This window comes from Agelaius tricolor, unplaced genomic scaffold, assembly GCF_023055355.1.
Source record: "Agelaius tricolor isolate 1412-34295 unplaced genomic scaffold, bAgeTri1.0.p SCAF_28, whole genome shotgun sequence".
In the NCBI taxonomy this organism is placed as follows: Eukaryota; Metazoa; Chordata; class Aves; order Passeriformes; family Icteridae; genus Agelaius; species Agelaius tricolor.
Window position 1 is genome coordinate 7,340,742 of NW_027269288.1, and position 23,664 is coordinate 7,364,405.

Sequence of the window (23,664 nt, forward strand, 5' to 3'; positions counted from 1 at the left end):
AACTGTGCTTATGCTTTATTACAAAATAGCCAGTAGTTAAAGGTTCCAGTCAATAAAATACCAAACTTTTAAATTACAATATCAAAGGCTTAATTGTAACAGTCCCCCTGGTATGAAATGGCACCTTGGTTACACTGAGGGAGGGGTGAGCTTACAGGGAGTATTTTCCATGTGAAGCTGGGGTTAACAAAAACCAAAAATAATGGAAATATTCTGAAGGCAGAGGAGGAAAAGCAGCCTTAGAGAGGGGACACCACTGTCAGCAGACCAGCAGGGCTGGAGCTGCTCTGCAGGAGAGCCAGGCTGGGCAGCACAATCCCCTTCTGAACCCAGCTACACAAGGTGGGTGTGCAGATTTCCTTCATGTTTGTGTCTGTGCAGGCAGAAAGCACTGAAGGAGCAGCATTCCCCACTCACACACAGGTGTGTGACCCCTGGGCTTCCAAACTGCAGGAAAAGGAGTGAAAGGTGCTTGGTCCCAGCTGGGAATTTCCCAAACAGGTTTTGCTTTTCAAGCTCTGTCCCACCTGCCCTGCTCCAAGAAATGTGTGACACCTTCCTGCCCTCCATCCTGGGACACTTTAGTGCTCCAAGAACCGTGGGACACCTTCCTGCCCTCCATGCTGGGACACTTTAGTGCTCCAAGAAATGTGTGACACCTTCCTGCCCTCCATCCTGGGACACTTTAGTGCTCCAAGAAATATGTGACACCTTCCTGCCCTCCATCCTGGGACACTTTAGTGCTCCAAGAACCGTGTGACACCCTCCTGCCCTCCATCCTGGGACACTTTAGTGCTCCATGAAATGTGTGACACCTTCCTGCCCTCCATCCTGGGACACTTTAGTGCTCCAAGAAATGTGTGACACCTTCCTGCCCTCCATCCTGGGACACTTTAGTGCTCCAAGAACCGTGTGACACCTTCCTGCCCTCCATCCTGGGACACTTTAGTGCTCCAAGAAATGTGTGACACCTTCCTGCCCTCCATCCTGGGACACTTTAGTGCTCCATGAAATGTGTGACACCTTCCTGCCCTCCATGCTGGGACACTTTAGTGCTCCAAGAAATGTGTGACACCTTCCTGCCCTCCATGCTGGGACACTTTAGTGCTCCATGAAATGTGTGACACCTTCCTGCCCTCCATGCTGGGACACTTTGTGGCCACCCCGAGTGCAGCTCCTGGGGCAGCAGCTCCTGGGGTGGCTCCGCTCCGTGGGAGCTGCACAGGGAGGCTCAGGAGTCGATCCTTCCATAGGAGGAGAACACTGTGGGAAGAGAGGGAGCTCAGTCAGCAGCACTGCAGGGCCCTGGGGAAAGGAGCCTTGGGTTGTGTCACATCAGTGTCCCTTCCCTGTGGGTGTGACAGAAATGCTGCAAGTGGACAGATCTGCTCACACTGAGGTGATTCTTTGGACAGCAGCAGACTTTGCTCAGGCTGGCATCAGCTTTCTCCAGATGTGGAAAAGCCACATCTGTCCCACCCAACCCCTGAGCTCTGGCAGCCTGGGAATTCTGGGGCTGCAGAGCTGCTTGATTTGGGATCTGTTAAGGATTTTCCTGCCGTTTCCCTGTGAGTGGGGCAGAACAGGCTCCACTTTCCCAGAGCATTTTTGGGTACTTACTTCTCTCCCTCAGCCCCTGCCCGAAGCTGCGGTAGACGTGAAGCAGAGCCCAGAACAGAACAGATTTTATTGTGACAGAAATGCAGGAGCCAGTGATGAAAGCAGCTTCCAGGGTGTAAGAATTGCCCTTGCCCCACTCCCTGATCACCTGCAGGAAAAGGGAGACACCAAAGCATCACCACTGCTGCCACAAAGCCCTGAAGCCACAGCGTGCAGCTGGGATTCTGACAGGAGTCACCAGGTAGAAATTGTGGGGAGAGGAAAAAGAAAAACCCAACAGGTCACTTTGGAAGCATTGGGATTTCTGATTTCATGATGTTCAGACAGTCCTGCTGTGCCCTGCCAGCTCCAACAGCCTGGAACAATGGGGAGCTGCATTTGATAAATGCATCCCTGGGGCTGGGGTGGGAGGGATGAGCAGCACTGGCCCCTCTCAGCATTCCAGCCCTGCCCAGCATGGACAGCCTGGCTCCCCCTGCCCTCCTCTCACACACCTTGTGGGAGGTGTTCATTGATAAAGGTTTTATCAGGGTTACAGAGCCAAAAACTGCCCCAAACTGGGGTTTGCTGGGCTTGCACTGCCTTGTTTTGGCTACAGCAGGACAAACAGCTGTGGGTGCTGCTAAGAAATTCTTTAAAACACAACAGCTGAGCCCTGGTCAAATGCTCTGGCACCACCTGAGGCTCGTGTGAAGGAGGGGAGGCATTTCTGAGGAGTTCTGTATCTTGAACAAGAATTTGTTTCCTTTTCCCCTCATCATTCTTTGCAGGGACTCCCAGAGCCTCTCCCTCCCATCGGTTCAGGAGCAACTTTGACTTCATCCCTGTGCTGAAAGTTGATCCTGGAGAGGCAGGATGGGCTCTGCTCCCGTGAAAGCCAGCAGGAGCTGCAGGGAAGGGTAAAGGAACAGCCCTGGGCCCTGAGGAGGAGGAGGGTGAGAGCCCCCAGCCCTGCTCCCTTACCGTGTAGAGCAGGTAGATGAGATAAACCACCTCAGGCACGTTCTGCACCAGGAAAACCCACACCAGGGGTTTCAGCTCTTTCAAAATCTGCAAAATAAGATGAGATACAGCTTTTTTAAGGTGCTGTATATTCTAAAAAAGCTACATAGAGTTGATTTTTCATAGCATTCCAAGTGTTGGCTAAGCTGAGTCCTGAATTTCAGCTTTGCTCTGCATTTCCCTTCTCCAGCTGAGAGTTTCACCAGGAAATTCAGCCTCTGTTTTCCCTGAGCTGGGCCAGGAGTGATGATGGCTTTTCTCTCTGGGCACACTCATTTTCTCTAGCAGCTGAATCTTTTCACAGGTAACAGACTGAAAGCTCCCTGTGGCTTTTCTCCCACTTTTCTTTCTGCTACACAGAAGTGCAGTCACTGAGAGGGAAATGTGGGAGAAGCAAGAGGATTGAAGTGCCAGGAGAATTTAATTTCACAATTCCCAGGGGCTTGGGGAAGAAGAAAGGGGCTGCAGCAGCCCTGGGCTGGGAGGGCAGGTCTGAGCAAAGGAAGGAAAAGCAGCTGAGCCTCTGGGGCTGGGAGCAGTGACTGTGCCAGGGTTAGGATTGGATTTGATGCATCTGATCAGCACCAGGTCCCCCCAAACCCAAAACTGATGTGTTTTAAAAGCACAATTTTAGCAAGAAAGCCATCAATACACACAGGGAGCTGTACTTCAGCTGTCAGGAATTGGTGTGAAAGGCTAAAGCAAACACCTCAGGAGCCTAAACCAACATCCACCCCCAAAAACCCCTCAACTGCTTCCTGGTAATAAAACCCTCCCTACCTGATGTACTTTGGCCCTGATTCTGCAATCATTCTTGGAAGAGAGGCTCAGCATTTCAGAGGAGCTTCAGTCTGACATGAAAAATGTCATTTCAAGTTCACAAATCCTTAGGTTAGCCTGGAAACTGTCCCTGAGCTTGGAAGGAGATGCCCCAACAAAGGACCCCTCATCTTTTTAGTGTTGTTTCCTAAGGATTTAAGGCCTGGAGAATTGCTCCCAGCTTCACCCAGCCTTGGCAGAGAGGCAGAAATATTGAATTGTGTGATCCTCCAGATTTCACTGATCAAGGATGAGACCAAAACCATCCCTCAGAATGACCCAGTGACAAAGGTGACTTTGTTTCACTCCCTGTGCTCAGCTCAGACAGATCTCAACAAAAACCTGGCTTCACTATTGCTGCTGCTGTGCTTCCCTCCATGCTGGCTCCCTTCCCTGGGCAGAGCCAGGGCCTGGCTGTCCCTGTGTCCCTGCAGCTGCCACTCACTGCGGTGACGCCCACGGTGACCTTGAGGCAGCCCCAGACGATGCCCGAGGCTGAGATGATGTTGTGCAGCAGGGAGACCTCGTGCAGGCTGAGCAGGAGGATGCACAGGCACAGCTGGGGGAGGCAAACATTGCATGAAATCATTCTTGGAAAGAAAAAACCTGCCACAAATCCCCTGCAACAGCAGCTCGGGTCTAAAAGCTGAATTATTCCTCAAGCAAGGGCAGAAATCATTCCCTGTGTAACAGAGCAGGTAAAGCACAGTAAATAAGGATGAGGGGTGCTAACAGCAGTTACAGGTCTTGGGCCCACTTCCCCCAGCTGTAATTTCATTTTCTGTCTCACTGCCCTGCTGGGTGGGTTCCCCTCTCCCACTCCAGAATCATTTCCTCAGTGCAGGAGTCGGCTGGGAGGGGCAGGAATGGCCTTGCTTTCTTCAGGGTGTGTTGGAGCTCCTGGCTGCAATTGTTTAATGGGTGAACTCCCCCAAAATAAGTTCCTTTTGTGCAGGACAATGATGAAATCTACTTTGATTCATTCTGATGGGTTTTAGCTAAGCTATGACAAACACATGGAGCTACAACCATTATTAAGTTAATATAATATACCCATTATTAAGTTAATATAATGTAGCCATGATATTTTCTGAAAAATTCTTCCTTAAAGATTTTTTTCTCCTGAGAAGCTGAAAGGCCTCAAGAACAAAATGTAAATATTGGTTATCTGCTGCTGTGGAATGCAACAGGTAAATCTAGTAAATTAGTATTTCTTGATTAGCCCATGTTGGTTGTTTCTAATTAATGGCCAATCACAGCCCAGCTGGCTCAGACTCTGTCCCAGCCACAAGCCTTTGTTATCATTCTTTATTATTCTATTCTTAGCCAGCCTTCTGATGAAATCCTTTCTTCTATTCTTTTAGTATAGTTTTTATATAATATATATCATAAAATAATCAATCAAGCCTTCTGAAACGTGGAGTCAGATCCTCACCTCTTCCCTCATCCTCAGCCCCCTGTGAACACTGCACAATATCAGAAAGGTAAGAGAGGGGTTGATTTTGGAAAGGAATAATTCAGCTCAGCCAGCCCAAGATATCATCAAGAAGAGGGGAAAAAGGGAATGTCTGTACCTGTGCCTGCAGATCAAAAGTGAGCATGGAGAAGCAGAGGTTGAGCATGAAGTACTGGGCCTGGAGGCTCTCCAGGGCTCCCCCCACCCGGAACGCCATCATGGACTGGCTCTGCATGAGGAGCAGGGCACAGAGCACATCGAAGGAGCCCACCAGCAGGATCAGCACAAAACGGGCCTGAGGGAGGAAAAGCAGGGACTGGCACCTGGAACCCAGCTGGGGACACACAGGAGGAGCAAACCCTCCACAGAGCCAGGCTCTGAGTTCCCTGCTGGACAAACCCTTCCCAGAGAGTGGCTCTGAGTTCCCTGCTGGACAAACCCTCCACAGAGACTGGCTCTGAGTTCCCTGCTGGACAAACCCTTCCCAGAGAGTGGCTCTGAGTTCCCTGCTGGACAAACCCTCCACAGAGAGTGGCTCTGAGTTCCCTGCTGGACAAACCCTTCCCAGAGAGTGGCTCTGAGTTCCCTGCTGGACAAACCCTTCCCAGAGAGTGGCTCTGAGTTCCCTGCTGGACAAACCCTTCCCAGAGAGTGGCTCTGAGTTCCCTCCTGGACAAACCCTTCCCAGAGAGTGGCTCTGAGTTCCCTGCTGGACAAACCCTTCCCAGAGCCAGGCTCTGAGTTCCCTGCTGGGCAAACCCTTCCCAGAGCCAGGCTCTGAGTTCCCTCCTGGACAAACCCTTCCCAGAGCCAGGCTCTGAGTTCCCTCCTGGACAAACCCTTCCCAGAGCCAGGCTCTGAGTTCCCTGCTGGACAAACCCTTCCCAGAGAGTGGCTCTGAGTTCCCTGCAGGACAAACCCTTCCCAGAGCCAGGCTCTGAGTTCCCTGCTGGACAAACCCTTCCCAGAGCCAGGCTCTGAGTTCCCTGCTGGACAAACCCTTCCCAGAGCTCTGAGTTCCCTTCCCCACTGGGGACAGGGGGTTCTCCATGCTGGACTTGCAGAATTCCAACTAACACAGGTTTGTGGCTCTTTGTATCCACCCTGCTGGAATTAACACTCACTTTAGGACTGGATTTGATGCACCTGATCAGCACCAGGTTCCCCCCAAACCCAAAACTGATGTGTTTTAAAAGCACAATTTTAGCAGGAAAATTCCTGCTTTAAGAACAGGCTCAAGTGGCAAAATGTCCTTCAGGGTTACTGTCACATTCATGTTTTCTGGAAAAATCCCTTCAGCCAGGGTTTTTCTCCTGGGAAGCTGAGAAGCCTCAGAGAAAAAGGAAAACAAATCCTTATCTCATTTGCTTCTCCTGATGTGCTCCTTCAGAATGTGTTTGGGGATTGTTTACCTACAGGTGAATGTTTTGTTGGGTTCTGCTGGGAGCTGCTTTCACTCCTTGACTCAACCTGTGCCTGGACTCCAGAGCCAGGAGTTTTCATTTTTATCTTTTTAGCATTCAGTAAGTAACCTTTCTGTATTCTTTAGTATAGTTTAATATAAAATAACAAATTAGCCTGCTGAGAACATGGAGTCAGATTGATCACTCCTTCCCTGTCTCATAAATACAACAGGTTACACTGATATGAAAATATTGATAACTAGAAATGATTCTGGCTCAGGAAGCAGAGTTACAGTAATCCAAGTTACAGTTAGTAAAAAAAAAAACAGTAAAAAAAAACCAGTTTTACAGTTACTAAAAAAAACAGTAAAAAAACCCCCTAAAATTCCTTTTCACATCCAGAGCAGGCTTTACTTTGAAGTTCTTGTTTAATACTTAAACTGATGGCTTGGCTGTACATCTTAAAAGGAACCTGCATTGCTTTGATGCCTTTTCCTTATTGGCCTGACCAACCCAGCCTGCTGCAGGTAAAGTGTGTTTAACTGGGTGATAAAGAGACTGAATGGTAAAGAAAATGAATGGTAAAGAAAATGAATGATAAAGAAAATGAATGGTAAAGAAAATGAATGGTAAAGAAAATGAATGATAAAGAAAATGAATGGTAAAGAAAATGAATGGTAAAGAAAATGAATGGTAAAGAAAATGAATGGTAAAGAAAATGAACTGGCAAAGCTGCTTTGCTCCTCTCCCTGCCATTTCTGAACAGGAATTTTTGGATGACTTCACAGCTTTTGGAGAAATATGGGATAAAGAGAAAGCACTTCCTGGAAGCACAGCAAGGGGGAATTTAATGCCAAACCTTAGTAAGGGTTAGAATACAATCCTTTAATGAATTTTACTGCTAAGAAATGCAAACAAGATAACCTGGGCTGGCATCACTTTCCTTGCAGGTTCCCAGAAATCTCATAAATCACATTTAAGAGCCCTGGGTAATGCCTAGCCTGGGTTAGATTTGTTTACTTCAGCCAGACATTTCACAGAGGGAGGGAGAGCTGAAGCAGGGCAGGTGAAGTGAAGGACAAACTCTGCAGTAATTTTGTGTAATTCTTTGATATTTCTGTTATTGTTGGGTGCTGCCATAAGGAAACTCAGAGATCAGCTCAGAGAAGATTTGCACTTGTGGCTGTGCATGTTTTGTTGTGCAGTAGGGATAACTAAGCCTGATTCTCTGTTATCAGTAACAAAAATACACGAATACATAAAACCCACAAAAATACAAAAATAAATACAAAAAACCCACCAAATTTTGTATTTAAAATACAAACATTTAAATGCAAAAACTACAAATAAATACAAATATATAATATATATATTTCTATCTATTAGATCTATCTGTATATTTATATCTATATATATTTATATCTCTATATATTTCTATTATATACAATATATAATATTTCTTATATATGGGATATAGCAATAGATATGTATCTGCTATATCTCATATATGAGATATAGTAATAGATATAGATGTAAATAATAATATACAATAAATAAACAAAATCCTAGAAATGCAACATATAAATAAAATATAAAATAATATATAATAAAACAAATATATAAAATATCATAGAAATTATTAATATAATATGATATTTATCATATCATATATGAATTTAATACAGAGGTAAATATAATAATCATATGCAAAATAGTATATATAGTATAGATAATAGTATATAGTATATACAATAAAATAATATATAGTAATGTGTATTAATATAGAATAATAAAAATAATAGAAAAATAAAAATTTTAAAAATCATAATAGATGATTAAAATAATTGATTTTAATATATAATAATTTTATATATAATATTTGATTTTTTAATATAAATATATAAGAAATAAATAAATCTATCTATATAAAATAAAATATGCTCTGTGTTACCACAGCCATCCTGCCTTCCCAGTGCTGCATTTCCAGCCCCAGGCAGTTTGGGAAGGCAGAGCTGAGGAGGAGCAGGGACTGACCAGGAGCTGCTGTTTCTGGCCAGCAGGGAGCAGGGTGAAGTTGATGATGGAGCGCAGCATCAGCAGCAGGATGGAGAGCACGAACACCACGAGCTCCTGGCGGTTCTCCTGCAGGATGCCCCTGCTCACATAGTACACACAGAACACTGGGGAGAGAGGGAGCGTCAGTGCCAGCTCCAACTGGGCAAAACTCCCAATTCTGCACCAGAGCCAAGGCCCAGAGCGGCCCTCAGGCTCCTCGCTCTTGGTTCTTACCAAGGTCAGGTCAGTAAAACACTCCCTGCTGTGTTTAGCACACAAGAAACTAAATAATTAGGTATTATTAGTTGCTTATTATTATTATTATTATTATTATTATTAATAATAATAATAATAATAATAATAATAATAATAATAATCTGAACATCCAGTATCTCTTATATAAGAAATTTCAGTTGCTGCTCGATCACAAGATTGTATTATTAGTAGTAATAGTATTATATTTCATTATTATTCTCATTATTATTTTCAATATTATTTTCATTATTATTTTATTTTCATTTTCATTATCATTATAAGTTTCATTATTTTCACTTTCACTATTATTATTTTATTTTCATTTTCATTATTTTCATTTTTATCGTTATTTTCATTACTGTTTCATTATTTTTACTATTTTAATTTTCATTATTATTTTCATTATTTCCTCCACCCAAACTGGGTTTCTTACCAGCTCCAACCAGCTGAATAAAGGAAATGGTGAAATCCTCCTCAGCCTGGCGCACCAGAGTCTCGATGGTCAGCCCTATGACACTCAGCAGGGACAAAATAGTGACACAGAAGTAGATCTTCACAGGGAATGAGAGCTCTGAGCATGGTTTTATCTGTAAAGGGAGAAAATTCTTTACCACATCACACAGAATAAACTCGTTGATATTCCTAAAAATCACATTGAGGTAAATGACACAGGGCAGGGTTTCCTTTGGGAAGAGAAACTCCACTATTGAACTGAAACTCCCAAACTGCTGAGGAAGGGGGAAGTGTAACTTTATTTCATAATTAATCTCAGCCTAGATCGTCCTGTTTTATACCCAGGACTATCTAGGCTGAGATTAATTATGAAATAAAGTTATACCCACAGCCTGACTTTGTGCCTCACAGGCCATGGTGTTAGAGCTCACCACATGGACACTGCCCACATACACGCCTGTCAGAAATAACATTTTCCCCCACTTTCACTTTTAGAAAAGTGTAAATACAGGATCAGCGTTCCCAGGAAGGCAAAGTCCTTCTCTTATTTTATTAAAATACTTCAGGTGGAGCAAGATCCTGGCAGAGCTTTAACACTTGGTTTGTTCAGCTGGAGGAGACTGAGGGGGACCTGAGGGGCTGCAGGGACAGGGACACCCCCAGGGAACCCCTGGAGCTGGGCCAGGGGGGTTCAGGTTGGATTTTGGGAAAGGTTCATCCCCCAGAGGGTGCTGGGCACTGCCCAGGCTGCCCAGGAATGGGCACAGAGGCTGCAGGAGCTGTCAGGGGTGCCCAGGGTGGGATTTTGGGGTGAGCAATGATCCTGAGGGTCCCAGGAGCTCTCAGGGGTGCCCAGGGTGGGATTTTGGGGTGACTGAGCAGACCAGGAGCTGATCAATGATCCTGAGGGTCCCTTCCAGCTCAGGACACTCCACGGTGCTGTCAGCAGAGCTGTGCCAAGCCTCGGCGAGTGGACCTCCCTGCTCCACCTAACTTGGCAAGCGGATTTAAGCCATGTTTTTCTACATCCCCCCGGGGCAGAGAAGCGCGGAGGACAGCGGCAAGCCGCCCGCAGCAGCGGCGATTTACTCACGGGGCCGCAGGGCGTGGGGATGAGCTGCCGGTGCCGCGGGGTGAGGTTGGGCAGGCTCGGCCCCGCCGCAGTCGCGGCGCCGCTGTGGGAGAGAGAGCGGGGCCGTCAGGGGCCGTACCACCCCCACCGCGGGGGGGAACCGCCCGCGACCCCCCATCCCCAACACGGGCGCCTCCGGGGGAGCGCGGGGAGGCGCCCCCGCGCCGCGCGTGGTGCGGCCCGGCCCGCCCGTACCTGCCGTCCATGGCGGCGGCCGCGGGCCCTACATGGCTGCAGAGGGGTCCCGGCTGCGCTTCCGGGGCCGGCCCGCCTCGCGTCACTTCCCCGGCACGGGCGGGAAGCGCTGCCGGGCTCCTCCCGGGCGGCGGGGCCGCCGCGCTCCCGCCCCTCTGCCCCGGGGGTCCCCTCGGCGCTGGGCAGCCCGCCCGGCTCGATGGAGGGGCGGCCCGCGGCGAGGCGCTCTGCGCGGCTCTGCGCGCCCCGTAACCCCCGCGGCTCGGCTCGGTTTCCTCGTGCTTTGGGTAAAATGGCCTCCCCGCCGCCGCGGGGACAAAGGGGCGAGCCCGGGGCCCGGCGGTGCGCGGTCGGACCCGGCTCTGCAGCGCGGGGCTCCGGGCACGGCAGGGGATGAGCGGCCGGAGCCCGGCGCTGCCGGAGCCCGGTGTTACCCAGCCCGGTGTTACCCAGCCCGGTGCTGCCGGAGCCCGGTGTTAGCGGAGCTCGGTGCTGCCGGAGCCGTGGGAGCGCCGGGGCTGCGGCAGCAGCGAGCGCCGAGCGCAGGTGCCGGCCGGGATGCGCTGAGGGGATGGAGGGAGGGATGCAGGGATGGGAGCGGCGGACGAGCCGCAGAGGAGGATCCGATCCAGGCCGGGGCAGGGCGATCGCCGTGCTGGGAGCCCCTGGGCCCGAAGGATGGGCCGGAAGGGTCTCGGTGCTCCCGGGAGGGCTCCGAAGCCGCTGCGGTGCGGGGGATGCTGCGGGAGCTGCGGGCACCGGGGATGGGGATGGGGATGGGGATGGAGCGCGGTTGGGAATGCTCGGGCAGTGGGTGAGCAGAAACACAGCTGGAGTGGCACAAAGGGCTGAGCTGTTCCAGTCTTTCAGTCTCTTCTGGTCTATTTGCGGTGTTTGTAGCATCTTGCATGCTCTCGTTGCCATTAGCGAAGCGGTGTTAAAGAGCGAGGCTTGCTCAGGGTGCTGGATTTTGTGCTTTTGCTGCAATGGGAGCAATGTTTGAGTGACCTTTAGCATAACAGATGAAGGGTCATGGACACAAACCTTTGGTTTTTCACTGTCACAGCAACCTCAGCTTCTCCAGCCCTTGCAACAAATTTCAGTTTAGCTTCTATTTGTGGAAAGCCGACTTTCTAAAGTTCTCCGTGGATATTTTTTCCACCATAATTTTTAGTAGGAGTGGAGTTAAGAGTGGGAGAAGGTACAAGGAGAGTGAGAGGCACTCACACTGCTGGTTCTTTGTGAGTAATCCAAGAGAAACAACTGCCAACCATTGCCACGTTTTCATCTGTTGGTAAACATCAGCTGCTGGTTGGCCTTGAGGGAGGAAGACTGAATTAGTTCCAGATGGAGAACTCTTTCAGCCCATTTAGACTTTCCAGTTGATTAAAGCCAGCAGGTCAGTAATTTAGGGGAGTAATTTTGTTGTTGTTTGCTGTTCTGCTCTGTGCCGTGCGTGGAATCAGTGATATCAAAGCTGATATCAAAGCTGATATCACAGTGCAGCTGAGGGTGGGGCTTTGGTTGTGCTTAATTAACTTGTATAAACAGAAAAAAGACCTCTGATAATTAATTAACTATTTGGAATGTAGAGGGGTATTGTTTTAATGACCTGGAAAAGGAGGAGGAGGAGTCAAGAATCCATTTTTCTGAGCAAATTCTCTTGGAGAACGTGTCTCTTTTTTCAGAGTTTTGTGCTAAAACTGGGTTAGCGCAACTTTGTGGTTTAATGTGATCATTTAATGTGATCACTGACCATTCCTCAGTGAATAAATTCCTGGAAAAACGGGAAGAGATAAGGGCAGGGGGATGGAAATCTTCAGTGCATGGCTGTAGTAATGTGAGGAATGGAAAATTTCACATTTCAAGCAGCTGCTGTGTAGGATACTGAGACTGACACCAGATATTGAACTCCTCAGTTCCTCTTTGTGATTTATTTGAGGAGCCACATTGGGCATTTAAGAAGCATTAAAAATAAAACCTTAAATAGAATGAACTGGTCACAAAATCAGGGCAGGTGCAGTAGCTCTTGTTGGATCTCTTGTATTTCTCTTTCTTTCCCAGGGTGGTTTTCTTGTTCCCTCTGCTCTGCTACTGTAACTTGCCACATTTTGTGTGATTTGTAAAAGGAAAATGCTCTGCTTGCAAATCATTTAATGCTTTTGCTGCCAAATCTGTTTAAAAGGCTTTAAGAATTAGTTGCACGTGCTAATATTGGATTGGAAGGTGTAGCAAAATGAGGAATGTTGCATTATTCCCATGTAATTAAATAGATAACCACTCTGGAGAGCTCTTGGACGTATTTCCCTGCTTTTTTCACCTGGATACATTTACCAGGGTAGCCCTGGGATTACTGGGAGTTACAGCCCTTGATTATTGTTCTCTTTGGCTCAGGCTGATTACAGGTTAATTACTCTGAAGGGCAGAGGTTCCTGCCTGGATTTGCTGGGCTGGGAAGATTTTTCTGGGGAGTGTTTCAAGCCAGACTGAGATCAAAGGCACTGTGGAATCTGGAAGAGGAGTTAGTTATAATTGGAAAGGCTGTGTTGAGGTGCTCCAGAGGGAAAAGGACATAAAACCACAAAGTCTGGTGGGTGGGTGGGTGCTATTTTAGAATAAAAAACCTCCCTAAGATTAGTTCTTTTTGCTTAATCTTGGCATGAAGGCATCAGGAGTTCAAAATCCAGCCAGAGGGATTACAGAAGTCTCTTTATCTTTCATGAAGTGCAGGTGAAATGTGCTGTCTTTGCTGCATTAGGGATATAAAATGTCACACATCTTATTTTTTCCTTTTTTTCCCCCCCTCAGGCAGAAAACATGGAGCAGCCCACATGAAGGATCCTGTGGAGTTCCTATTCCTACAAGATGTTCTCTGAAGGACCAAACCCAGTTTTCCAGGCCCCTGGGAGATGAAGCATTGACCACATGACGTTTTTATTTCAACAAGTGCTTTCCCAGCCTTGCTCTGCGTGAAGGACCAGGAATATTTGGAAATCTTGATTTCTGCACCTCGCCATGAGCAGCGCCCTGACCCCAGAGGCCCCGAGCCCTCCCCAGCTGGAGGAGAAGCCAAAAGGGAAATCCCTGTTCCAGCTGGGCTCCCTCTTTGCTAACAGGAGTGAGAAATTTGTGATTGCTCGCAGTGACAGCTTGCCAGAGGAGAATGTCCTGAAAATCACAATCACAGAGACCACGGTCATCGAGTCTGACCTGGGCATCTGGAACTCCCACGCCCTCATCTACCTCACTCTCTGGTTCTTCTTCAGCTTTTGCACTCTGTTCCTCAACAAATACATCCTGTCCTTGCTGGAGGGAGAGCCCAGCATGCTTGGTACCCTGCTTTTCCTCAATTCCAGGGGGAAATGGGTTTATGTAATGGAATGGGAGCCCCAAAAAACTCCCAGAGCAGTTGGGTAATGCTGGCAGGAACAGGGTGGGGTTTTTGGGGTGTCAGTGCAGGGATGAATTGGGCTGGGTGATCCCTTCCAGCTCAGGATGTTCCATCATCCTCTGATTGATAATTCCAGATTGTCCCATATAAAACTGAGGGAGAGAATGGTTCAGTTGAAGTGAAAAATGTTTGGTTTGGAAGGTGCAGGGAGGGATCTTGGGGCTGGGAACTTGGGATTTTGGCCTTTAAAGTTCCATCATCCTGTGATTCACAATTCCAGATCATCCCATCTAAAGCTGAGGGAGAGAATGGGTCAATTGAAGTGAAAAATGTTTGGTGTGGGAGGGATCAAAGATCTTAAAGATCTTTGGCCTTTAAAGTGGTTTCTGACACTGTCCTTTCCTCCACTTGCTGAAAGATGAAATTTTCCTTGTAGAGGAGCTTTAAGAGGAAAAAAAAAAAAAGTAATTTTTTAGTTTTTCTCTGCTGGAGGGTTTAACAAAAAATCAAATTTTGAGTAAATTGTTGATGCTCCCCAGAGCTGTGCAGTGCAAGAATTGCCTTTGGTGGTCTCTGTTATCAATGGCCTAAAATATCAACTAAAATATCAATATTTTAGTTCTTTTTTTTTTCCCTTCTTCTTAAGAGGCAAACAAAGAACACTTTATCTGTGAACCAGGTTTATAAACGTTGGGTTTATAGAAGCAAAGGGCTTTTGTGAGATTATATAAAACATACACTGCCAAAACCACCCCAGAGATGTTTGTCTAAGAGATTTCCTCGTGGCAATTCATTTGTTGTGTCCCAGCTTGGGATCTGACTGGATTTCCCCTCTCTTTTCCTTTTTCAGGTGCTGTTCAGATGCTTTCCACCACCTTCATTGGCTGCATCAAGATGTTTGTCCCTTGCTGTCTGTACCAGCACAAGACCAGGATCTCCTACCCCCCAAATTTCATCATGATCATGCTCTTTGTTGGATTAATGAGGTGAATAAAAAACATTCCCTGCTCTATCTTTGCTAATATTTCTGCTTTTTCACCCAAAGTTCTGTTCTTGTGTCCTCCCCCCCTAAGAAATATCCCAGAATAATCTTATTTTCATTTGCTGTTCCTTTACCCAGATGTCAATTTTTTGGCCCATTTTTTCAGGCCTCACTTCTATTTCCATTTATTTTCTTCTTGCTCTCTTTTGAGGCTGATGTTTGTTGAGTGCATTAATATTTATCAGCCTTTTGCCTCAAAAGTCATCCAGGCTATTCAAATTTATCTTTTGAAAAGTAAATATTTGCTGGGTGCTGGGGTTGTGTTAGGTTGTGGTGGAGGAGGGAATAAAAATGCCTGGTTTTGTTTCCTCTGCCCTGCAAAACTGATAAAGAAAATCAAATAAGTGATAAATTCAATTAATTTCAGAGTTTGAACTGTGGTAATTATGTAGCATATCTAATTTACACTAAAGATGGATAACTGCAGATAAGGTTTCCTTGGTGAATTTCTGCTTCTCAGATTTTCACTCTTTGAACTGAGCCTGTTGAAAACTTGGACTTAAAAAATGGTCACTTGAACCTTGGAGGGTGTTAAAAAGTAAATTTGTTTTCTGGAAATCCACTCTGCAGCCAAAGACATTCCACATTGCCCAAGGGTGCCTTTATTTGCTTTAAATAAATAAAGTTTGAGCCTCAGTTGAAAGATCTGACCTTGCAGGGGCAGGAGAAATCACAGAGCAATTCTTGCTGTGCTGGGTGTCCAAGAGAAGCTCCTGAAGCATCGTTTTAATTTCTTCTGGTGCACTCATGAATTCATTCATTTTTCAAATGAGTTTCTTGTGGTTTTTCTCCTGCTGCAGATTTGCAACAGTGGTGCTGGGGCTGGTGAGCCTGAAGAATGTGGCAGTTTCATTTGCAGAGACTGTGAAGAGCTCAGCTCCCATCTTCACTGTCATCATGTCCCGGATGATTCTGGGGGAATACACTGGTGAGGCTGAAATGAGATTGCAGTAATCTCTTTTTTATGGGCTGTGGTGAAAGTCTGGCCACTGAAATTAATAAAATATAATAAATAGAATGTAAGAATATCATATATGATGTAGATATTCATCTTTCAATATTCATCTTTCAATATTCATCTTTCAATATTCATTTTTCAATATTCATTTTTCAACAGTCATTATATAATATATAATATGTAATATGTAATATATAATATATAGTATATAGTATATAATATATAGTATATTATATATTACCACATAAAACATATTATATATATTATATATTACCACATAATACATATTATATATATTGCACATTATATATTACATATTATATATATTACATATATTTTACCTATTATATATTACATTTTACATATTACATTTTATAGGTTATCTATTACATATTACATTTTATAGGTTATATATTATATATTGCATTTTATATGTTATATATTATATAATATCATGTTATATCATATTAATCATGATGGTACATCATTATATTGTATATCTAATCATACAATATTTTATTATACTATATTTTATTATATTTATAATATATAATATATATTATAGATACCATATGTTACATATAATATACGTAATATGTAATAAATTATATAGATAATATATAATACGTAAAATATTTTTTATATATATATATATATATATATATAAAATAAAATGTATCATATAAAATATAAGAAATGCCTCTGGAAGAATCTCCAACAAGTAGAATTAAAAGGATTTGGTGGAAGGGGATTGTTGTTATTTTTTCTGTCAAGAAATGATTGTGGCTTGAATAAACTGGAATTCCTCGTGGCCCTTTTTCCTTGCTGTTGAGAATTCCAAATTCTCCCAACCACAGAAGGAACCGATGATTTTGTCCCTTGTCCCTGCAGGGCTGCTGGTGAATCTCTCCCTGGTCCCTGTGATGGGGGGCCTGGCTCTGTGCACGGCCACTGAAATCAGCTTCAACATCCTGGGCTTCTCTGCAGCCCTGTCCACCAACATCATGGACTGGTGAGCAGCTGGGGCCGAGGGCAAGAGCAATTCATGGAATTGGGAGAGGAAAGCAAAGTGTTTAACACGGCTCATTGTGGACACTGCAATGAATGTTGGTATTGAAAATGGGCTTTTAATGAATTATTATTATAAATTATTCTTACTTATTCTCTTGTGTCTAACAGCATTATTGAGATTAAATAATACAGCTTAATTAGGCTTAATTAAATAAAAACTCCTTTCTGTGCTTGTAGAAAGAGTAGAAACATTTATCCACCTAAGGAACATTATTTGTAGAAACATTTATCCACCTAAGAAACATTATTTGTAAACATTAATTCACCTAAGAAACATTATTTGAGAAACATTTATCCACCTAACAAACATTATTTGTAGAAACATTAATTCACCTAAGAAACATTATTTGTAAACATTTATCCACCTGAGGAACATTATTTGTAGAAACATTTATCCACCTAAGGAACATTATTTGAGAAACATTTATCCACCTAAGAAACATTATTTGAGAAACATTTATCCACCTAAGAAACATTATTTGTAAACATTAATCCACCTAAGAAACATTATTTGTAGAAACATTTATCCACCTGAGGATTGATGAATTGATAGATTTGTCCTAATTAAAACACAGCTAAATAGTGGATTTTAATTTTTTTTTAATATTTCTAAATTTTTCATTTTAAAAAATTGCTTTTTTTTTTTTTTACATTTAAAAAAATTAAATTTTTTTGTTAATATTTAATTTTTTTTTCTTTATCTTCTCTAGTTTGCAAAACGTCTTTTCCAAAAAACTGCTCAGTGGAGATAAATACAGATTTTCGTAAGTATTCAGAATATTTCAGGTTTGGTTCTATTAGGGATGCATAAATAAATAAAATATTCATCATTGTATTGCACCAAGGTGTAAATCTCATCACTTCTGATGATTTTATCAGGGTAAGAAAACTCCCCTGAGCTCCCACTGCAAGTTTTATAATCAGCTACAACTCCCAGAAATAAATATTTAAAAATAGCAGCATAAAAATTGTTAATATTTATATAAATATCTATATATTTATATAACTATGTATGGTTATATATAATTGTAGGTATTTATAAAATATTTATATATATTATATTAATATTATTAATATATATAACATATTTGTATTTTAGCATGAAATAAAAAGCTGCTTTTGGTTTTTTGGGCCTTTCAGCTTCAGTCCCTGAGAGCAACCCTCTGTCTTTGCTTTGGAAAATGAAGTTTTAATTTAATTTTTTTTTTTTTTTTTAAAGTTTTAATATTATTTTTCTCCTTTGTAGAGCCCCAGAGCTTCAGTTCTACACAAGTGCTGCTGCTGTGGTTATGCTCATTCCAGCTTGGATATTTTTCATGGTAATTTAAATTCATTATTTAATGAATTTAGGGATTTTTTGAAAATTAATTTAGGTTTTGGGTATTTTTAATTGTGAGCAGAATGTGCAAGAAAGTTTAATCTTAATTTTTACCTTTTATCCTTCCCATTAAAAAAAAAATTTGGAAAATTAATTTTTTATTTTTTTAAAAAAATCAGCCTGAAATATAATTCATCCAATATCTGCAAGAGATTGCAAAAAAGAGAAATTTATAAAAGAAATAATTTAATATAGACATGAGTTCATCCAAAAACCTGAATTTATATCAGCATTTTTGGGTTCAAATCATGATTTTGTCTCAGTGCATTTGAGCTTTGAGATAAAGACTTGCAAAGAAAATCTGGAATATTTGTTGGGTTTTTTTTGAGATTCATGTTGAGCACAGGAATATCAACTCTGAAAGCAAAATTTTTTGGAGAAAAATTACAGGATCTGAATATCCTGTATGTTTTAGGTTTTATTGGGCTAAAATTTAAATGTAAAACTTTGCTTCCAACAGTTGGGTGGAAAATCACTTTTAGATTTTTCTTATGAACTAAACACTTAAATTCCATTTTTTTTATTTTATAAAATCCCATTTTTTTTAAATTTTAGGATGTGCAAATTTTTTTGGAGGAGAATTGCAGGATCTGAATGTCTTGTATGTTTTTGGGCTAAAATTTCAATATGAAACTCTGCTTCTAACAGTTGGGTGGAAAATCACTTCCAGATTTTTCTCATGATCTAAACAATTAAATTCCTTTTTTTTTTTTTAATTTTAAGATGTGCAATTTTTAAATTTTTTTGTAGAAAACATTACAGGGTCTGAATGTCTTTTTGAGACTTAAATTTCCTGTATGCTTTAAGTTTTATTGGGCTAAAATTCAAATGTAAAACTTTCCTTCCAACAGTTGGGTGGAAAATCACTTCTAGATTTTTTTTTTATGAACTAAACCCTTAAATTCTTTTTCTGTTTTTGTATTTTTTGGTAATTTAGGACGTGCCTGTGATTGGGAAAAGTGGGAGAAGCTTCAGCTACAACCAGGACATTGTCATCCTGCTGCTGATTGATGGGGTCCTGTTCCACCTGCAGAGTGTCACAGCCTATGCCCTGATGGGCAAAATCTCCCCTGTCACTTTCAGGTAAAATTCAGCTTTATTTTCTATTTTTTCATCAGGAACATGATTTAATTTTCTTTGATCAAAACCACTGGTTTGTATTTTTTGATCAGGTCACATTATTTTCTATATTTTTTTTAAAATCAGAAACATTATTTTCTATTTTTTTGGTCAGGAGCACTATTTTATATTCCTTTTCAGGAACTTTTTTTTTTTTTTTTTTTTTTGGCCAGAAACACCATTTTTATAATTTTTTGGTCAGGAACACTATTTTATATTCCTTTTCAGGAACGTTATTTTATATTTTTTTTTTTTGGCCAGAAACACCATTTTTATAATTTTTTGGTCAGGAAACATCGTTTTCTATTTTTTTGGCAGGAACATTATTTTATATTCCTTTTCAGGAAGTTGAATTTCAGGTGGTGTTTTAAAAAAAAAGGAAAACTAAAGATATTTTGCAAAGAAGTTAATGAGGTAAATCACAGAATGGCTGGGGCTGGAAGTGGAATCTGAGGTAGTGTTAAAAAAAAAGGAAAATTAAGGTATTGTGCAAGGAAATTAATGAAGTAAATCACAGAATGGTTGGGGCTGGAAGTGGAATTTCAGGTGGTGCTAAAAAAAAAGGAAAATTAAGGTTTTTGTAAAGAAATCAATGAGGGCAATCACAGAATGGTTGGGGTTGGAAATGGAGTCTGAGGTGACGTTTAAAAAATCAGGTAAAACTTCAGGTGTTTAGTGAAGAGATGAATGAGGGGAATTCCAGGATGGATGGCGATGGAAGTGGAGTTTCAGGTGGTGCTAAAAAAAAAGGAAAATTAATTTTTTTGCAAAGAAATCAATGAGGGGAATCATGGGATGGTGGGAGTTGGACGTGGAATTTCAGGTGGTGTTCGGGGGCAAGGCCGACATTAAAGCAGATGTGGGATGTGGCAGAGCTGCCATCCCCTCACGTCCCCAATGTCCCCTGCTGTCCCCTCATGTCCCCAATGTCCCTTCATGTCCCCAACGTCCCCTCACGTCCCCAACGTCCCTTCACGTCCCCTCACGTCCCCAATGTCCCCTCACGTCCCCTCAAGTTCCCAATGTCCCCAATGTCCCTTCACGTCCCCAATGTCCCCTGCTGTCCCCTCATGTCCCCAATGTCCCTTCACGTCCCCTCACGTCCCCAATGTCCCCTCACGTCCCCTCAAGTTCCCAATGTCCCCAACGTCCCTTCACGTCCCCTCACGTCCCCAATGTCCCCAATGTCCCCTCACATCCCCAGTGAACCCTCATGTCCCCAATGTCCCTTCACGTCCCCAGTGAACCCTCACATCCCCTCACGTCCCCAATGTCCCCTCACGTCCCCTCACGTTCCCAATGTCCCCAATGTCCCCTCATGTCCCCGATGTCCCCTCACATCCCCAATGTCCCCTCACGTTTCCAATATCTCCTCATGTCCCTTCACATCCCCCATGTCCCTTCATCTCCCCTCACATTCCCCATGTCCCCTCACAACCCCAGTGTCCCCTGCTGTCCCCTCACATCCCCTGCCGTCCCTGCTGTCCCCTCACATCCCCTGCTGTCCCTGCTGTCCCCTGATGTCCCCGCTGTCCCCGCAGCGTTGCCAGCACTGTCAAACACGCCCTGTCCATCTGGCTCAGCATCATTGTCTTTGGGAACAAGATCACCAGCCTGTCGGCCGTGGGCACCGTCCTGGTCACCGTGGGCGTCCTGCTCTACAACAAGGCCAAGCAGCACCAGCAGGAGACCCTGCAGAGCCTGGCCATGGCCCCACAGCCCCCAGGGCCCACCGAGGACACCGAGCCCCTCGTCCCCAAGGAGCTGGAGCCCTATGACTGATGGGTTAATTATAAACAGCCAAGCGTGGCTCCATGGAGATCCTCCTGGATGGGCTCGTTCCACAAATCCTCCTGGATGGGCTTGTTCCTCTGAGTTCCTCCAATCCTCCTCTATGAGTTCCTCAAATCCTCCTGGATGGGCTTGTTCCTCTGAGTTCCTCCAATCCTCCTCTATGAGTTCCTCAAATCCTCCTGGATGTGGCTGTTCTCTGGTTCCTTGAGTTCCTCAAATCCTCCTGGATGGGCTTGTTCCTCAAGTTCCTTTGAGTTCCTGAAATCCTCCTGGATGGGCTTGTTCCTCTGGTTCTTTGAGTTCCTAAAATCCTCCTGGATGTGGCTGTTCCTCAAATCCTCCTGGATGGGGTTGTTCCTTAGGCTCCTCTGAGTTCCTCAAATCCTCTTCTCTGAGTTCCTCAAATCCTCCTGGATGTGGCTGTCCTCTGGTTCTTTGAGTTCCTGAAATCTCCTGGATGTGGCTATTCTTCAAATCCTCCTGGATGTGGTTGTTCCTCTGAGTTCCTGAATTCCTCCTGGATGTGGTTCTTCCTCAAATCCTCCTCTCTGAGTTCCTGAATTCCTCCTGGATGTGGTTGTTCCTCTGAGTTCCTGAACTCCTCCTAGTTGTGGTTGTTCCTCTGGTTCCTCTGAGTTCCTGGCAGGTCTCATCCAGGATTTGAAGCAGAAAGGAGCTGGGAAGGATTCAGGAAAACCTGAATAGCCCAAAGAGAGGACCTGGAACGTGGCAAACTTGGGCTTTGTTGTCTTTCCTTAACTCCAAATGGTCGTGTCTTACACCAGATCACACCCAAGCCTGTGCTGCTTGGTGTCCTGTGGGAAAACAATTAAAACAATTCCTGTTTCCTCCCCATCCAAACAATGTGAAAATGGGGCCCCACCACTGAATTCTGCTGGCAGAGGGGTGCAGTTGGTGCCTCGTGGAAGTTTCTGGGTGTTCTCCCTCATTCCTGAGGTGTGGTGCAGAGATGGAAGAGTCCAAGGAGGGAATTTGTCCCACTCGGGCCTCACCTCAAGCCCTGAGGGCCCCCAAACCCTGCAGAGCTCCAGGAACATTGTGACAGCACAAGAAGGGATTTTGGGGTGGATTTTGGGGTGGATTTTGATTTCTGTGCAGGGCAGGAGTTGGACTGGATGGTCCTTGTGGGTCCCCTCCCACTCAGGAGATTCCAGAATTCCAAGAGGGATTGGAATTCCCACCCTTCTCTCCCAAAAAAAAAAAAACCCAACTTTATTGAAGCAAACTGTGGGAAATGAGCTGTGGTGAGCTCCTGCTGCTGGCTACAAATCCAGGATTTGTAGTGGTTTCAAGTGTAAAAATGTAATGTGGAAATATTGCATTCTGATCATTTATTGACAAAACTGAAATGCAAATATTCACACACATACCCTGTGTAAATGGAGTGTTGAATTCAGTATTTGTAGTTGCTTAGAGGTAAAAAAAAGCCACTGAAAATTGTGGTGGCAAAGGAAGCAGGATCTCTGTATTTCTGTAAAAAAATATTTTGTTGTTTTAATTTCATTTTTTTATGCATGAAGCAAGAAATTGATGGGTTTTTTTATATTATTTCTAAGAGTGCAACAAAAGGCTGCCTTTTAGAAACTCAGGGTTATGAGTCTGACCTGTGTGTAAAATATCTAATTTCTGGTTAATAAAGAAATCTCAGATGCATCTGTGACAGATGGGAGGGATATTAACCATAAACTGAGGCAAATCTTTATTTCTGCTGCTTTTAAGTTTCCTTTTTTTTTAAAGGAAATTTGTTTTTTGTGGTAGATCAAAGATTAAAAGTTCATTTTCCTTTTGAACAGTCAGTTTTGACCAAAAACCAAAAGAAGCACACATGTAGCTACAAAAACATTCACATGGAAATTTTGGGAACAAAATTTAAATTAAAATGAGTGGATTTTAATAATTGAAGGTTGGAGCATGGATGTATAATGGTAAAAATAATGGTTATCAGGAAATTACAATTGGAATTCCTGTAAAAATCACATTTCCACACCTCAGTGGCTGCCTGGGGCAGATTCCCCAAAGATCTGAGGGAGAAAAATGCCAATTTTTTCATCCTTGTGTATGTGATATGTCTGTGGTATTTTGTTTTCTTTTGTACTCCTGTCACTTTTATAAAAGCTGTGGACTGTGGAGCTCTGTGTTTTTTTTTAATTTCTTTTCTGCCAAATACACTGAGATTTTTGAAAGTGTAACTAAAAAAAGGAAAACCGAAAAAAAGTGTGGTTTGTGTCCTATTTCTGCTTTAGGTGGCTCTGCTCTCACATAAATCCCATCATTTAAAATTATTTTTAAAAATTCCCAGCAGGTTTTTGTTTTTCTGTGATCCTGGGATGATTTGGGATTGGGATTTTAACCCCTCCCGCTCTACTGGGCTTTGTTCCTTTTGTGGATTTTTCTTTGCCATCTTTTCAGCCTTTGCTTTCCTTCAATTAAACAAACCAAAAGCCTTTTTATTCTCCAGTCAGACCAGTAAATCTTCTTTTCTCTTGTGTAAACAAGGAAC

General features: G+C 43.5%; 2 protein-coding genes across 5 annotated transcripts; one reads left to right on the forward strand and one right to left on the reverse strand.

The window, feature by feature from the left end:
- Positions 1-10,850, reverse strand: LOC139600523 (uncharacterized). Its single transcript, XM_071448776.1, has 9 exons — positions 10,391-10,850; positions 10,157-10,238; positions 9,044-9,197; positions 8,335-8,480; positions 5,016-5,192; positions 3,887-4,000; positions 2,584-2,670; positions 1,621-1,768; positions 1-1,263 (listed from the first exon to the last, which is right to left on the reverse strand). The coding sequence occupies exons 1-9, from the start codon at positions 10,399-10,401 to the stop codon at positions 1,232-1,234; spliced, it is 951 nt and encodes a 316-aa protein (XP_071304877.1). The 5' UTR covers positions 10,402-10,850; the 3' UTR covers positions 1-1,231.
- SLC35E2B (solute carrier family 35 member E2B) lies at positions 10,540-23,293 on the forward strand. 4 transcript variants are annotated; one of them, XR_011682593.1, is made up of 10 exons: positions 10,540-10,677; positions 13,199-13,721; positions 14,632-14,767; positions 15,624-15,751; positions 16,673-16,793; positions 17,563-17,616; positions 18,099-18,171; positions 19,168-19,313; positions 20,891-21,214; positions 21,506-23,293. XR_011682593.1 is itself a non-coding variant. In XM_071448773.1 (10 exons), the coding sequence occupies exons 3-10, from the start codon at positions 13,406-13,408 to the stop codon at positions 21,129-21,131; spliced, it is 1,215 nt and encodes a 404-aa protein (XP_071304874.1). In that variant the 5' UTR covers positions 10,541-10,677; positions 11,568-11,789; positions 13,199-13,405; the 3' UTR covers positions 21,132-23,293. The 4 variants fall into 4 exon arrangements, 3 of the variants coding, with proteins under 3 accessions (XP_071304873.1, XP_071304874.1, XP_071304875.1); XM_071448773.1 differs by adding an exon at positions 11,568-11,789 and having other exon boundaries at positions 10,541-10,677; positions 20,891-23,293; XM_071448772.1 differs by having other exon boundaries at positions 20,891-23,293.
- Positions 23,294-23,664: the final 371 nt, after the last annotated feature.

Excerpts from the sequence above, each read along its gene's own strand:
- LOC139600523 (XM_071448776.1), bottom strand. Across the intron at positions 2,671-3,886 it reads TCACCGTGGGCGTCACCGCA|ATTTTGAAAGAGCTGAAACC; the intron begins GTGAGTGGCAGC and ends CTTATTTTGCAG. Across the intron at positions 1,264-1,620 it reads GCAGGGGCTGAGGGAGAGAA|TGTTCTCCTCCTATGGAAGG; the intron begins GTAAGTACCCAA and ends CTCTTCCCACAG.
- SLC35E2B (XM_071448772.1), top strand. The coding sequence starts at position 13,406 with ATGAGCAGCGCCCTGACCCCAGAGGCCCCGAGCCCTCCCCAGCTGGAG. Across the intron at positions 13,722-14,631 it reads GGGAGAGCCCAGCATGCTTG|GTGCTGTTCAGATGCTTTCC; the intron begins GTACCCTGCTTT and ends TTCCTTTTTCAG. Across the intron at positions 17,617-18,098 it reads GGAGATAAATACAGATTTTC|AGCCCCAGAGCTTCAGTTCT; the intron begins GTAAGTATTCAG and ends TCTCCTTTGTAG.